This window comes from Heloderma suspectum, chromosome 4, assembly GCF_057233095.1.
Source record: "Heloderma suspectum isolate Gila_16-S chromosome 4, 16-S_ref, whole genome shotgun sequence".
Taxonomy (NCBI): domain Eukaryota; kingdom Metazoa; phylum Chordata; class Lepidosauria; order Squamata; family Helodermatidae; genus Heloderma; species Heloderma suspectum.
Window position 1 is genome coordinate 170,332,122 of NC_139461.1, and position 14,229 is coordinate 170,346,350.

The 14,229-nt window shown below is 40.1% G+C and overlaps 1 protein-coding gene across 7 annotated transcripts in view; it reads left to right on the top strand.

The window, feature by feature from the left end:
- RASAL2 (RAS protein activator like 2) overlaps positions 1-14,229 on the top strand; it is a 280,500-nt gene that overhangs the window by 248,056 nt on the left and 18,215 nt on the right. For 5 of the 7 annotated variants that reach the window (XM_084851229.1, XM_084851226.1, XM_084851227.1 and 2 more), the window contains 5 exons: positions 552-696; positions 4,808-4,952; positions 8,061-8,297; positions 10,546-10,747; positions 12,789-12,982. In XM_084851229.1, the coding sequence (XP_084707355.1) occupies positions 552-696; positions 4,808-4,952; positions 8,061-8,297; positions 10,546-10,747; positions 12,789-12,982 (923 nt within the window). The remainder of the gene's footprint in view (positions 1-551; positions 697-4,807; positions 4,953-8,060; positions 8,298-10,545; positions 10,748-12,788; positions 12,983-14,229) is intronic. The other 2 variants (XM_084851228.1, XM_084851232.1) reach the window with 1 other exon arrangement.

Below are 14,229 nucleotides of genomic sequence, written 5' to 3' on the forward strand. Positions count from 1 at the left end.
AGAGAGCACAGGAGAGGAAGGCCTGGCGTGCTATGGTCCATGGGGTCACGAAGAGTCGGAAACGACTGAATGACTGAACAACAACAATCAGCTTCCTGTCCAATCTGCCTGTTCTATATAATGTGACAGCTTGTGTGCTCTTACACCAGTTAACAACACAACATTTTTAGAGATGACATTTTGTGTCACTGAGAACTGTAGACAACACATTTAAAAAGTAAGTCAATATTTAAAAAAGAGAAAAAATAAAATCATAATATAAACAGTAAAAAGATTAAAAAGAAGATAAGCTAGTTCTGTATTCAGCTCAATTAAAAAGCATCAAAAATAATGTACCAGAATTTGATGTGTCTGTCAATCCCATCCCCTGCCCATTTTCCCCTACAGCAGGCACTGCAGCTCAGACCCTAGCCTTGCTGTTGTTGTTTTTTGCTGAGTGCAGCAGTTCTTTTATCCTTCCCATCTGGTATATCCTATCCGCCTTCCTGCCTAGCACACCACAATTTATCATTGGTTAAAATACCTTCTTCTTGTCTTCTTTTCTCCTTCAGGACTTCTTGACCGATCTGGTGATGTCTGAGGTCGATCGCTGTGGGGAGCATGATGTGCTGATCTTCAGGGAGAATACACTTGCCACCAAAGCCATTGAGGAATACCTCAAGCTGGTGGGACAGAAGTACCTGCAAGATGCACTTGGTACAGAAACTTCAACCTAATTCTTGTTTTGAGTTGCTTTTGCAGAAACGGGCCACGTTTGCACTGTGGGTTGAAACCTCTCTGTTTGATTCCCAGTTGGTTGTCAGTGCTGACAGTGTGTGTCTGGTTACCTGCTCCTTTGGTACGCTGCTATATTAGGGACATCATATAGTGCTTATAATGCTTTCACAGGAAAAAAGTGTGTTTGGACTCTCAGCCTATTTTAACAAGCTTATTATAAAGCCATTATAGAAACTGAGGTACCAAAGCATTAAAGTTGTCATTGCTGAGAACATGTAGCACCAGCTGTATAAAAAGCCATCTTATTCTGAATCAGACCTGACAAGTCCATCAAGCCAGGTCTAAAGGAGCTCTTAACATCTGCATGTCAATAATTACGTTATGGGAGGTGGAATATGGCAGCTAATGTGGACTCCTAGAATCCTGAGAAACGTTGTTTTTTTTTTTAATGTCTCTCTATTATGCATCCCCAAAAACGTATTGGCAAGATTTTCTAAACACATTGAAGTCGTCAATCCAGTATATTCGTCTTTGGAAATGTATATGAACAAACACCTTTCCCTATTTTAACTTTCCACTCCTTTAAAAAAATTATTTGTATTTTTTAAAATGTAACAACGCTTCAGTTAAAAAGATTTATTACACCTATGGGAAATAGTCTGGGTTGAATTCAGTCTTCAAAGAATGGATTGGTGGCACGTAGTACAACTTCAGACACTTCTTATGCCCTCTCTCCACTTGCCTCGTTTTATGCATATGGTCCTGTTCCCTTCCCCGACTCCCAGTCACTATATCCTGCTACCTCACAAAACACCGGAATATAAAATTCAATATTTTATGTGTCTTTGTATGAATTGCCTAAGATTCTATGATCTACAAATATATCCACTAATCTGAAGCTGTCTTAACTGGCGTTTCCAATCTAAGAGGCCTCACATATGGGGGTCTACAGCCCAATAAAATTATCCAGTGAAATACTTTTTGATCATTTCTGTTGAAAGAAGGTAAATAAATGGCAAGCAATTGTTCAACACATTGAGGGGAAAAACTCTCATATGCCAAATTTTGTTCATTTGTATTGTACCATAGCTTGTTGTCTGCTTTGTTGAATTACCCGTGTTTTTCCTTTAATGCCTCTTTTGAACTTTAACAGAATTTTTTTGTTAGTATTTATTCAAGTAATGCTCCCAATTGCTTTATTTCATATTCTCAAAATGTTCCTCTGTTTCTTTAATTACCCATTCTCAGCTGCTGGTGGCAAAGTGCTCTGATGAGCAGAAGCCATGTCAGACAGTGGTGCAAATAAAGATTTGTTTCTCTTGGCTGCTCAAAACCTGTTAGCTTGTTGTTCAAAATTTAGTTCTGATTTCTTGACCCGGGTCAAGGATGCCTATGTAGAGAATCAGAGATGAAAGCAACATTAGACCAGAGGGGACACCATTACTTTCTCCTATTTCCAGTAGCTGCAGCAGTATTCCTGGTTTTACCTCTCGGGAAATCACCTTGAATAAGGCCTCCCTTAGAAACAGCACGATGGGCAGATTCCATTAGCAGAGATGTTATTTATTTATTTATTTATTTATTTATTTATTTTAATTATAAGATGTATAAGCCACCTTTCAAAATATAGATTTCCCCAAGGTGGCATACACAAAATAATAAACAGGGCGTGGGGGGGACCCTCAATAGAATCTCTAACCAGATCAAAATGGACCACAAAAATTGTACTATGTTCAGTTGTAATGCTAAAAATGTTTATAAGAATCAAAATATGATAGTGAAACTTACCGAAAAAAATTGGCTAACCAGAAGTTTACATGCACATCACACTGTCTCTAAATACTAATATTTGACAAACTTGCAGGCATTCGTACATAATCAATTGAATAAATACACATCACTTTCAACAGAGCATGACGTTAATAAGCCAACCCAAGTATCAGGGTGAATAGATCAACCTGTGTATATATACACTGAACCAGCTCAGTGGTAAGAAGTTTCATACATTAATAAGTTCAAAAGATGCAATTATCTTTAAACATAAATTGTTTTCAGTGAATCAATCTAAAGAGCCAACCCAGATTATCTTAGGTAAGAAATCAACAAATGTATATATACATAATATCGTCTCTAAATTATCATACTTAATACTGTCTCTAAATTATCATATACACGGGTTGATCTATTCACCCTGAGACTTGGGCTGGCTTATTAATGTCCTGTCCTGTCAAAAGTGATGCGTATTTATTCAATTGACTATGTATGACCACCTGCTAATTTGTCAAATATTAATACTTAGAGGCAGTGTGATGTGAATGTAAACTTCTGGTATACAAAATAATATACACAGGTGGGACTGGGTCCAGATAAAAACCTGGGAAAAGTCAAAATAATAGACAAGGGATCTGTGATTGCCTTCAGGCTTAAGAAGCCTTTGATATACCAGTAGGCTCAGTTGCTATTCCTAACAATATGTTCCCATCTTTTGTACTCTAAGCAAATAAATTAGAGTTCTGCACCGAAGAAAAGTCTTGACTGTGTATGCTTCAGAATAAATTTGCAGAATGCTATTCTAGTGAAAGCAAGCTTAGAGTTTTCTGCAGAATTTCAATTTTTGGGTTCATATTTTGTCAGGCTGTAGCAGAAGTCTTGGAACTTAATTGTAATGAAGCATTAGTGTGTGAAAGCAGAAAGACAGGTGAGATAACTTGTGCTGAGAGAAGGAGCCACCCCTTTCTTACTGGAAGCTCCACTCATTTACACTTTGACTTTCTATTAGTAGAAACTGGAAAGGTATATTCAGATTTTCTTTCTTCTGAAACGATGAGGTCTAAAAACGTGCTTAGTTTTTTGGAACATCCACAATATTTTTGTACAGACCAAACTAATGGCACAAGATCAATACATGTGACTACTCTGGAGTTGAATAAGGAGATAAAGTATCTACAGGATTTGAGAAGCAAACATGTGCTAGCAGGATCTGTCTATCCAAGGGGCAGATGGGAAGTTTCTTCCATATAGCTGCATTGGACACCCAGCTGGGTTCTCCTGCAACAACTCTCAATTGATCGCTAGTTACTTCCATGCTCCAAGAAGCAGCAGTGAGCAGGATATGGTATGGGGGAGTGATCCTGGATTGGCAGGATGATCAGTGCCTAGAGCCAGCCCAGAAAACATTTTGATATTGGGCAAATTAAAAAACTGAATAAATAATTGTACACTAGTGAAGATGCAAGTAAGAATATAAAATCCTATAACATCACAATTGTCAGAACAAAAAGCAGCTGACATCTTCCTACCAGCTTTATTTCTGAAGTTCAGTGCCCAGTTTCACTAATCATCCTTAAATCAAATGAGCTAGTTGCTAGGAGCACAGGCAACAAAAATGGTGAGAATATAAATATATGTCTTGTTTAATTGATTATATGTAAGCTGCACTGGGAACCTTTTTTTGGCTGGGGGATGGCATAAAAAATACTTCAAATGAAGGAATAAAGGTTGAGACTATTTGACCTAGTTTGAATAATTGAAATTATGAAAAAATGTCAAGAGCAGGGTGAACTTTGAGTTCATCATTGTTTATTCTGTTCTGTAATAAAAGAATCAAATTATATTCCAATGGAATTAAAAGGCAGAAAATGTAACCCAAATTACACAAAGGAATGGGTTGGTTTGTGTTTTCTTTTTTTTAATTCATAAACCAAAGTAGGTTATAATCACTGATAATCTATGTCTAGGCTATATGACATAAGGTTAATGGAATATCATTCTTCTGAAGATAAGCTGGTTGCCAGTGGGAGACAGAGAATTCTCTACTCTACCTCCAGGTAGAACATTATTTAGCTGGTTGGCTTCATTATGAATCATGGGGCAGAATGCGGTTTCTACTTCCCTTATGGAAATTTGCCAAACCTGAATGACCTGACACACTTTGGTCACTCTTGTGCTTCAAACTAGTTATGAGGAGTGTACAGTGCCACTGTTTACTACCATTGAACTATCACAGCTGCTCAGGAAGGCAAAAACTATGTAGCAACATGCCAATCAGACATTCTTCTGATTGCTTCTCTCTTGTCACCTGACTTCCTAGGTGAATTTATCAAGGCACTATATGAATCAGATGAGAACTGTGAAGTGGATCCCAGCAAAAGTTCACCCAGTGAATTGGCCGATCACCAGGCAAATCTCAAAATGTGTTGTGAGCTGGCCTTCTGCAAGATCATCAACTCCTACTGGTGAGTTGGGTGGGAGAAAGTTTCTCAAACATTATTTCGGATGTCATTTATCAGCACAGGGTAGCTTAGTTGAAATGAACTAGCTTTAGAGGTCAAGTGAAACTGTAGCTGCAACTGAAAATTTTGATATGTAGATGATGGGTTAAGTCACCCTCCTTAAAACTAAACTGACTCCTGGGAGTCAGTTTGTGGGGAAAAGAAAATTTGTTTTCCTGTACTAAAGGAACATAGTACTAAAGCACATAGCAAAAAGATTAGCTCAGTACCGCTTTTTTCACCAAGGATCTAACAAGGCCAGCCACTCAGATATACAGAAAAGCCACATCTATATCTTTGTCACACTTTAGCATAACCAAAAAAGAGAACACAAGACAGGGCTATACAAATAAGATGGGTCTAGATAGTACTTAATGACTCCTGTTAAGCCCTGTAGAAGAAGTAAGAGCTGTAGTGGCAAGAAAGTGTACTCAGGTCATGGGCATATTTACCACCAAGCCCCTTGAGAGCACCTATTCCTGAGGGCATCCTTTAATTTTCTCTCATAGTGAATGGCTGTTCCTAAGGGATAAAATAAAGTGTTGCACTGGGGGGACATCGATGAGCATAGGCGTGCGTATGGGGTGTGCCGAGGCACACCTTAATGTCTCCCCCCAAAAAGTGCCTTTGTGCTTTAATTTGATCGCATGATACGCTCTTTTAGTTTTAAAGTATGGATTGTTGTATTATGCAACAAGTGCAGAATTGTGTAATATAGACGTTGTAGAAATGTATAGGAAGCCAGTGTTTGCTCACAGCATGCGTCCCCACTACTGCGGTGCCGCATTGCCATTGGTCCTCCCTTCTCCCTCCAACTACTATTCTAGAAAATTCTTTGACCTATATAAGCGGCCACAAAAAATGGTATTTTGTGTCTCATTTTTTAAGTTTGTATTTTTAAAGTAAAGCTTAGCTGTTAATTAAAAAAATAAGTTTAGTTTAGTAAGTTTTAGTTTCTTTAGTTTGTTTGATGAATAAAAGTAATGTCCATTATGGCTAAGTTTTCAATAAATCTTTGCCTTAAAAAAAATTCCCTGGGTTCACACCCTAATGAAATGTGCTATGCGCACTTAGGTTGATGAGGTGGAGTTCAATCCTTGCCCAGTAGTTCACCCTCATCAAAAGGCAGCCAATGGGATGTGATGTCATAAACATGGTCATATTCTTGGTATGTAAATAATCATGGTAGATGGATCTGAACCTGTTAATTATAGTATTCAAAGATTTCACTTGTGGTTTAAGGCGGGGTGATTGTGTTGTCTTTTTTTATCTTGTAAGCCTCCCTACATCAAGGAAAGGGCGATTTCAATCTCTCCAAATACAAGATCAAACCATTAAATTTACAGTTTTAATATGTAAAAATTAAATCTTTCATTTTTTCCCCCTATATAATGGAAATTAGAAACTAATGCCCAATTTTGAGGCAAGTTAGATGGAAATAATTATACTTGATAGATAAACTGTATCATTAGTTTTCTCATTGCTCTTCTCTTTAGGACATATAGCATCTGTGTTCTCTTTTGTTTTTCTTTCTTATGTTTATATATTTATTGATATGTATTGAAGGCTATTGTTTTATTTAAAATAGGTTTAATAAAATAAAGTTTCTTAAATGTCCAGATTTGGGCAATGAACAAGTCAGAAATGAATACCTTGCTGAATTCAGCAAAAAAAATTCCACTAACTTAATCTTCTAGATACTTTTCCCTACTACAGCAGAGTCAGGTTTGGCAGTGGAAGAAACATACTTGTAGCCCCGGTTTTCTGAGCTGGTTCTGAATGAAATTCTGAACTGGCTAGAACCTCGGGGCGAGGGGGACAACAATTCCTGGATGTGAATAGGCAGAGATTTTTCAGGTAGGCATCACTAATGGAAATAGTGTAAATTTTGAAGCATTTACTCTGTGTAGGACAATAAAATGCTATCAGATCCCCAAAGGAGATTGCCAAAGATGCAACAAGTCTCCACAACAGAACTGCTAAGAATTAATTATGTAGGAATGGTAAAGCACTTTGTACTCTCTGAAATGCTGTAGAAATTAATAATATTTAATTCTAAGCATGGCTCAGCTCATTATATTGCATGAGTTGGGAGGTGTCAGGCCTAATACCCTTCCTCCTGGCCAGTCAAAGCATGCTCAAAAACTAGGCTGCAATTAATGAGTCTGGGGGTAGCTTGAGCCTCTTCAGGAAATCTAGCCTGCATTTGAGAAACATGTGTTAAAGTACCCCATCAAAATTACAACCAAAGACATGACAACATCGAAGCTGTAGCTGAAAAATTAACCACATTTCCTGCACATGAAGTAACACTGGGACTGTCTATATGATGTCACATTTGGGGGCTGCAACCTCCCTGTTCCATTGTCATAAGACAGGACCTTCCCAAGTAGATATAAGTATATTTAGAGGTTGTGCAAGTGAGTATGTCATACACTTGACACCCCATAAGGTGAGGTGGATTAGAACAGGAGTAGGCAACCTTGTGCCCTCCAGATGTTTGGGGTGACACATCCCATAATTCCTGACCATTGACCATGCTAACTGGGGCTGATGGGAATTGTAATCCAAAACATCTGGAAGGTACTAGATTGCCTACCTCTGGAGCAGAACAAACACAGATTACATCAAATCACGATTACAAATAAACCCAGAAAGATTTCCAACCCACAAATGTTTTAATAGCCTCCCTGCATCTACTTTTAATCATTTATGGGCTAACAAGATCCATTATCATAAAGTTTTCTTGCCTGGTCTCTTGGAAGCAATTATTTTGTCACTATAGCAACCAGGTGACCATATATTTACAACCCTGCAATAGTTAGGGGAGGGGGCATAAAATGAAAACAAAAATGTATCTGTCAGTACACTCATGCACTAAATGACAGACCTAGACAGGCATGTGTGTGTGACATTACATTTCAACCAATGTCCCCTTCCTCCACATTATGAGTGACCCTGTACTAAGCCCAGTGGTAGCTTTTCCCATTTCTCTTAGTGGGGGTTTGCCATTTCTCCTAGTGTTTCAGCTTGCCATGTTTCATGTTCTTTTGCTGTTTCATTGATTTTCAGTGTCTTTCCTCGGGAGCTGAAGGAGGTGTTTGCATCATGGAAGCAGCAATGCCTCAACAGGGGGAAGCAAGACATCAGTGAACGCCTGATCAGTGCCTCACTTTTTCTCCGTTTCCTGTGTCCAGCCATTATGTCTCCAAGTCTCTTCAACCTCATGCAAGAGTACCCTGATGACCGTACCTCTCGAACGCTCACACTAATCGCAAAGGTTATCCAAAACCTAGCAAACTTCACGAGGTAAGTGACATTAGCTCAAAAGAGAATAATGAAGGGACATCTAGATTTTTGTCATTGTGGGGTTTGTCAAGAATGCTGTGCTGTACCATGCAGCTGTCTTGCCTTATCTCTGCCAAAGTATATGGGAATCTGTGTACATGCTGAAATACATACTTAAAATGTAGCAGCTCGAAGGACACATTTTCAATATGCCACAAAAATATGTATAAGCAAAACTCCCCAAATATGACAATGGGACCCAGGATTGAGGCTGTGCAGATAGAACACTTGAATTTCACTGAGTCCATTATTTTCTGTGTGACAAAGAAGATTGGTTGCATTCTGGAATACAATTTACAGGGCACCCTGCTTGCTCTTTGCCCCAGATGCTGTTTTGGTGTCACAATACAGATTCAGCTCCCACCCCAATGGTGTCCTTGACTATACTGCATTGCTTTCCCCCATATATGTGGCTGTTTCGTTTCTCCATAGGAGTAAATAGCAAACTCTACTGGGAGATGTTGTTGCACTAAGGGCAGAACTCACACTGAGTAGTCTGGTCCCACCGCCAGGGATAACGCAGTGCACCCCTGCACTATTCCGGTGCACTACATAATGCATTTCCATAGGGATAGCTGCAATATCATGACACACACCCCACTTCACATGCACCCCACTCATCCATCCTAACTGGTATTTAGCTACTGAATAAAAGGCATTTTGGGCAACAGACAAGCAAACCCCAGTCTCACATTCTGAGGACAGACCAATTACCTCTGTGTAGCTCAGTGTGCGTGAACCTTGCAACGGAAGGTGCTGGGTCAATGCCTGTAAAAAGTGCAAACCAAAACTGCACCAAATGGAACTGAAATTCCCTGTTTGCCAGTGCATCTCACCCACTGATGTTGGCACTCCCATGGGGTTGGACAGTGGAGATCCAGGATATTTGGAAGCCTACAATATCCACCAAAGAAGGGATACATACTTCTTTTCTAGGAAGCAACTTTCTGATATTTGATGGAATGCAGTTTGAGAGTTTGCAAAGAATTCAAGGAACTCTTTTTATGGAGCAAAAATCAGGAGGGGAAATATACTCCTTGGCTTATTTCTATAAAGCTTCATCTATCACATTTTTGTATATTAGATGAACTAAGTATTACTTTAATTACACTGAATTCAATTAGATTAAAACTGTCTTAAATTCTTCTATTTCAGTGTGTGTTGTGAGCTGGGCTTTTTGGATGCTAATCTTCCTGAAGGCCAAATTATATGTGCTATTAAATGTATATTTGCTATGTGTAGGGTATTTTAAAATGAAAATTGTATCAGCTCTGCGGGTGGTGGTGGTGATAAATAATAGGATCAGAGCAGGCATGAAGGGGGCATTTAACCTTTTTATCCTCTGTTATAGTCCCAAGGAAAATGGGGGTATGCACCCAAAGCAAATACCAGCCTCAGAGGAGGTATTTTTTTCTCAGGAGTGAAGCATGGGGAAAGGGTTAAATTCCCCCTTCAGACTTGCTCTGATCCCCTTAATTACCGCCTGCTGCTGATACAATTGTTAGATGCAAAGAAGCATTTAATCTCATGTCTCATTTTGGCCCTGAATTGGGGCAGAAGTACCTGAATGCAGTGGCTTGTAAGAGATTTAAAGGTGCTGTATAGATAGAGACTGTTTGTTCACTTATTTCTTTTTCCAGCTATAATCTCTGATGAACGGATTTTTGAAGCCTATGAAAACCTACAAAGCTTGTTTGACCAGACAGAATAGTGGGGGAAAGTGAGTGTATACACCACGGGTGTACACAGCACTGGCTCTATCATGCTTTCAACTCTCTCTAAATTTGGGGGGCAGTATCCAGTGCGACACTCCCACTAATAAAAATTACATTGCGCCAGCAAAAACTACTTCTAGTACAATGCCTGTAGCACTTGCTGGTGCGACGGGTTCCAGGGAAACTCATCACACCAGCAAGTGCTACTGGCATTGCACTGGAGGTCATTTATACTAGCACCATGTAATTACATTAGTGATAGTGTTGCATTGGATAGTGCCCATTGTCTCCAGCTATAAAAGGGTGTAAATATGGAACCTCTCATTCAGTCACAGAAGTAGTAGTTTTGGTCCTTTAATGAATCAAGAAAGCCTGTGAGACGCCACCATTTCCCTTGAAAACCCCTCATCTGTCCGCAGAAAGGATGTTAATTGCCCAAATTGTGACACTCTCTTTTTTCTCTCTCTTCCTCTTTCGCCCTCCCCAAAATCAAGATTTGGGAACAAAGAAGAATATATTACATTTATGAATGACTTTCTAGAGCACGAATGGGGAGGCATGAAACGCTTCCTGGTAGAAATTTCTAATGCGGACACAATCTCCAATACACCAGGATTTGAAGGATACATAGATCTGGGAAGAGAGATTGCCGTTTTGCATTCCTTGCTATGGGAAGTTGTATGTCAGCTGGACAAGGTAATCCAGTCTGGGGTTTGGGAGTGGCTGGCTGGATCTCTGATAGTCTCCTAGTAACAGTAAACTTTACAGTATAGTATTCAAGGAGTATCAGCCAACTGCTCCATGGGAAGTCTCTAAAGTTAGCTTTAAAATAGAAAGTGCTTGACCATCAAGTCTATCTTCATTCCTGACATGATTGTAGGTCAAGGCCTCATCATCTGAGGTGTCCAGCAGGAACAGTCAGTTGGTTCAGGCAACTGCATGAATTTTGTAGTGCCTCAGGGCGCTAAGCATCCCCCTCTTTGGCTTTGTGTTAATCTGCATAGTTGAAAAAAAAACACCCACAAATGCTAACTAAAGTAGCTTGTGGTCTTTTTCCTTCTTCTGGCCTTTATATAGTATGTTTTAAACGTTGTCCTCTTTTTTAAAATGTTGGGTTTAATTTCCTCCCAAAAACCCTTCACCATGGTTTTTGAGCAATTGGCTTTAGATGATCCTGCACACCATGTCTAATGTTGGAAAAGGAAGGGAGGAGTGCATTCATGCAGGTGGGAAGAGGAGAGATGGGAAAGGGAGTGTGTGAGGCATGGCTAATAGATCAGGGAACATGATGTCTGCCCTGGGCAGATGCACACAACAAAGAGATGCTGTTAACATTTGTACGTGGTTATGCTGCTTTCAAAGGCTAATTCCCATCCCTCTTCCAAATTGTTAAATCCTATATTGCTGTCCATAATATATATAACTAAACTACTCTGTCTAGATTTTTCCTTTGAAGGGACAGATTGTTGGAATTGTTTTTGTGGTGGTGGGAACAGTGGTTATTACTCTGTGTTTGAGGAAATGAAAATTTACTGTTAACTGAATTTCCTGTTGGTGCTGTGCACAAGTGTTCTGTGCAAAAACATTACCTTTGCATCTTTTGGTTTGTAAAATTGTGGAATTCCATGCCTCTCTTTCCCCCAACCATCCACACTCCCATATTTACACTCACAAAGCACACTTATTTCTAGTCAGATTGTACTTAGATAGGCTACTCCTCCAAGGCCACTGGAATGGCTGCATGTCTTGACATAACCTTGTTTCCCACTGATCTAGTTGCATGGGGACACCTACAACAGAAAATTTATCTCAGTTTTGAATGAAGAAGTGGTCTGCCTGGTTCTGAGCAGCACTTAAAGTGGCTCAGAATATAAAATGAGGCAGCTACAACACCTTGGCATATTTGTGCTCTTCCTTTCTGATGCAGTGATATTATGGGCTAATAGAAAGGTGGTTAGAGATAAAAGCACATTTTGCTTTGTTTCTTCACAATCAGCAAACATGACCTGGCAAGAGGATAAGGCCATCTAGGTGGGGTCACTTGGGATTCCATAAAGGAGTATATTTCTGTCGATACAGTTTTTAAACAATTAAAGAGAAAGGCATAGCGACTGTTCACAGCACCCTGTGAAAGGCAAACGCTGATTTAAATAGGTGCCTTCACGCACGCACACACGGCACCCCTATGCTTCCTTTCAGTGCCGTCACAAATCCCTTGAATGGCAGTCTCTGTCTCTCTGTGTCAGCATGCATTTCCCTGACCTGTTTTGGGTGGGGTGGGCGGGCTGAAAATGTCCCTGCAACGGAATGACTCTGCAGTTTTCTGAATCCCATTTTAATTAGTAGCATTTCCACCACCACCCTGGACCCCACTACCCCACCCTTTGAATGCAGTTTGCTTTGCATGTCAGGTTTGCATTGGAATGGCATTAGTTTGGTTTTATTAAGCATGACCTTTTTATTTTGGGGGGTCAGTTTTTAATTTCGATTTCCTTTTCTTTCCTCAATGCCGCACCCTGTTTCGTCTCCTCCATCCGTCTGGTCGCCGTGGTTCCGCTGCTCCATAACAATGCATTGTGGTCCTGGCACACCCACACACAAATGCCCCACCTTCTTTCCTTCCAACCTCCACTCCTCCACCCATGTTCATCGTGGTTTTATTTTTATTTTTTAAACGTTCAAAATCAACCCCCAAAAACTGAAATGGCGGATGCCGTGGTGCTTATTGTCGAATCAGGGTGAAAATTCCTTCCTACAGGCAACGGTAGAAAAACTGGGACCCTTGCCACGCATCCTCACAGACATCGCAAAGGCTACAACAAACCCCACGCCGATTCAGCAGCAGCTGAGACGTTTGGCGGATCACAACTCAAGCCCCAATGTCAGCCTCTCCTCAGGGCTGCAAAAAATATTTGAGGACCCAGCTGACAGGTATGCAGTGCTTGGCATCCAGATTGATCAGCCATCCCAGGAAAAAGGACCACTAGAATCTAGAGTAATTGGGATCTTGGATTTGCTTAAGCCAATAGTTTTAAATCTGAACATGCCTTACACTGAGTCAAACCTATGGTCCATCTAGCCTGTCTACTCTGACTGGCACAGGTTTTTCCAGCTCTGCTTTTTGAGATCATTTAGAGATTGGAGGGATGGATCCTGAGTCATCTATGTGCGAAACATGTAGTCTACCAACCTAAACTTCAGTCTCTCCCCTAAAATCAGAAGCTTAGAGAGGTTTTTATTTAGTGAAGTATCATTCAAAAATATGACACCCCCACCTACAGTCTTAAAGTGGTACAGTCCAAAATTTTACCACCAATTTCAGGGGGGGGGGTAGTATCCCTTAACATGTTTTGCCCCTTTTGTCCATACCATCAGTAAGCTAAAAGGCATATATTTCCCCCATAACTGCCTTTTCATGCTTGCTTATGGGTGAAGCCTTCGTTCTAGATATGCACGAGGGTTTGTGAAAATCGTTGGATTCTACTGACTCTGGATTACTAGTAGTGTGATTAGGATGCTGAAATGACTTCCTTGTTTCAGTCGGGAGTCTTCACTGTGTTTTGTTATAAATGTGGACAGCTTTTGGAATTTATACCCTAGCAAAATGTCTGTGCACAGTTTCCATTTTGGTGGCAAGTCACTTTATTAGTGTCAAGGATCTGTTTCCTGGGCTTTAACTGGTAGAGCTTTAGCTTTGGAATCTGTAATTGGATTCATTTTCAGGTTCTGAGATAAAGCCAGTCAGGAAATTCTCTTTAGTATCTAGACGGAGGGAATGTCTGTGAAAGAGAAATTCGGTGGAAATGGTCTGCACTTTATCAGTTTTGCTAAGGCTTAAGCTGTTAGCTAGGAAGCAGGCATCATATACTGTGGGGGAAATACAAAGGGTACAATCCAGCCAAAGTTAAACATATTTATAAACCCTGTTTTCAGTGGAAGGAATGAAGCACATGGTTAACTCTCTCCCATGGAAATCAGTGGGACTTGCATGCATAATTTTTTACTTCATTGTGTCCTAGAAATTTAAGGTCCAGCTCAGGTCTTTATGTTCAGGCAGTCACAAACTCCAGGCTTATGCATTCCCCGTCCCTTCTCTACCTTGAAGCACAAGAGGAGGAGAGTGAAATCTTCCACAACTTGATCCACACTTAAAAAAAAACATTCCGGCCTGAGCAGGG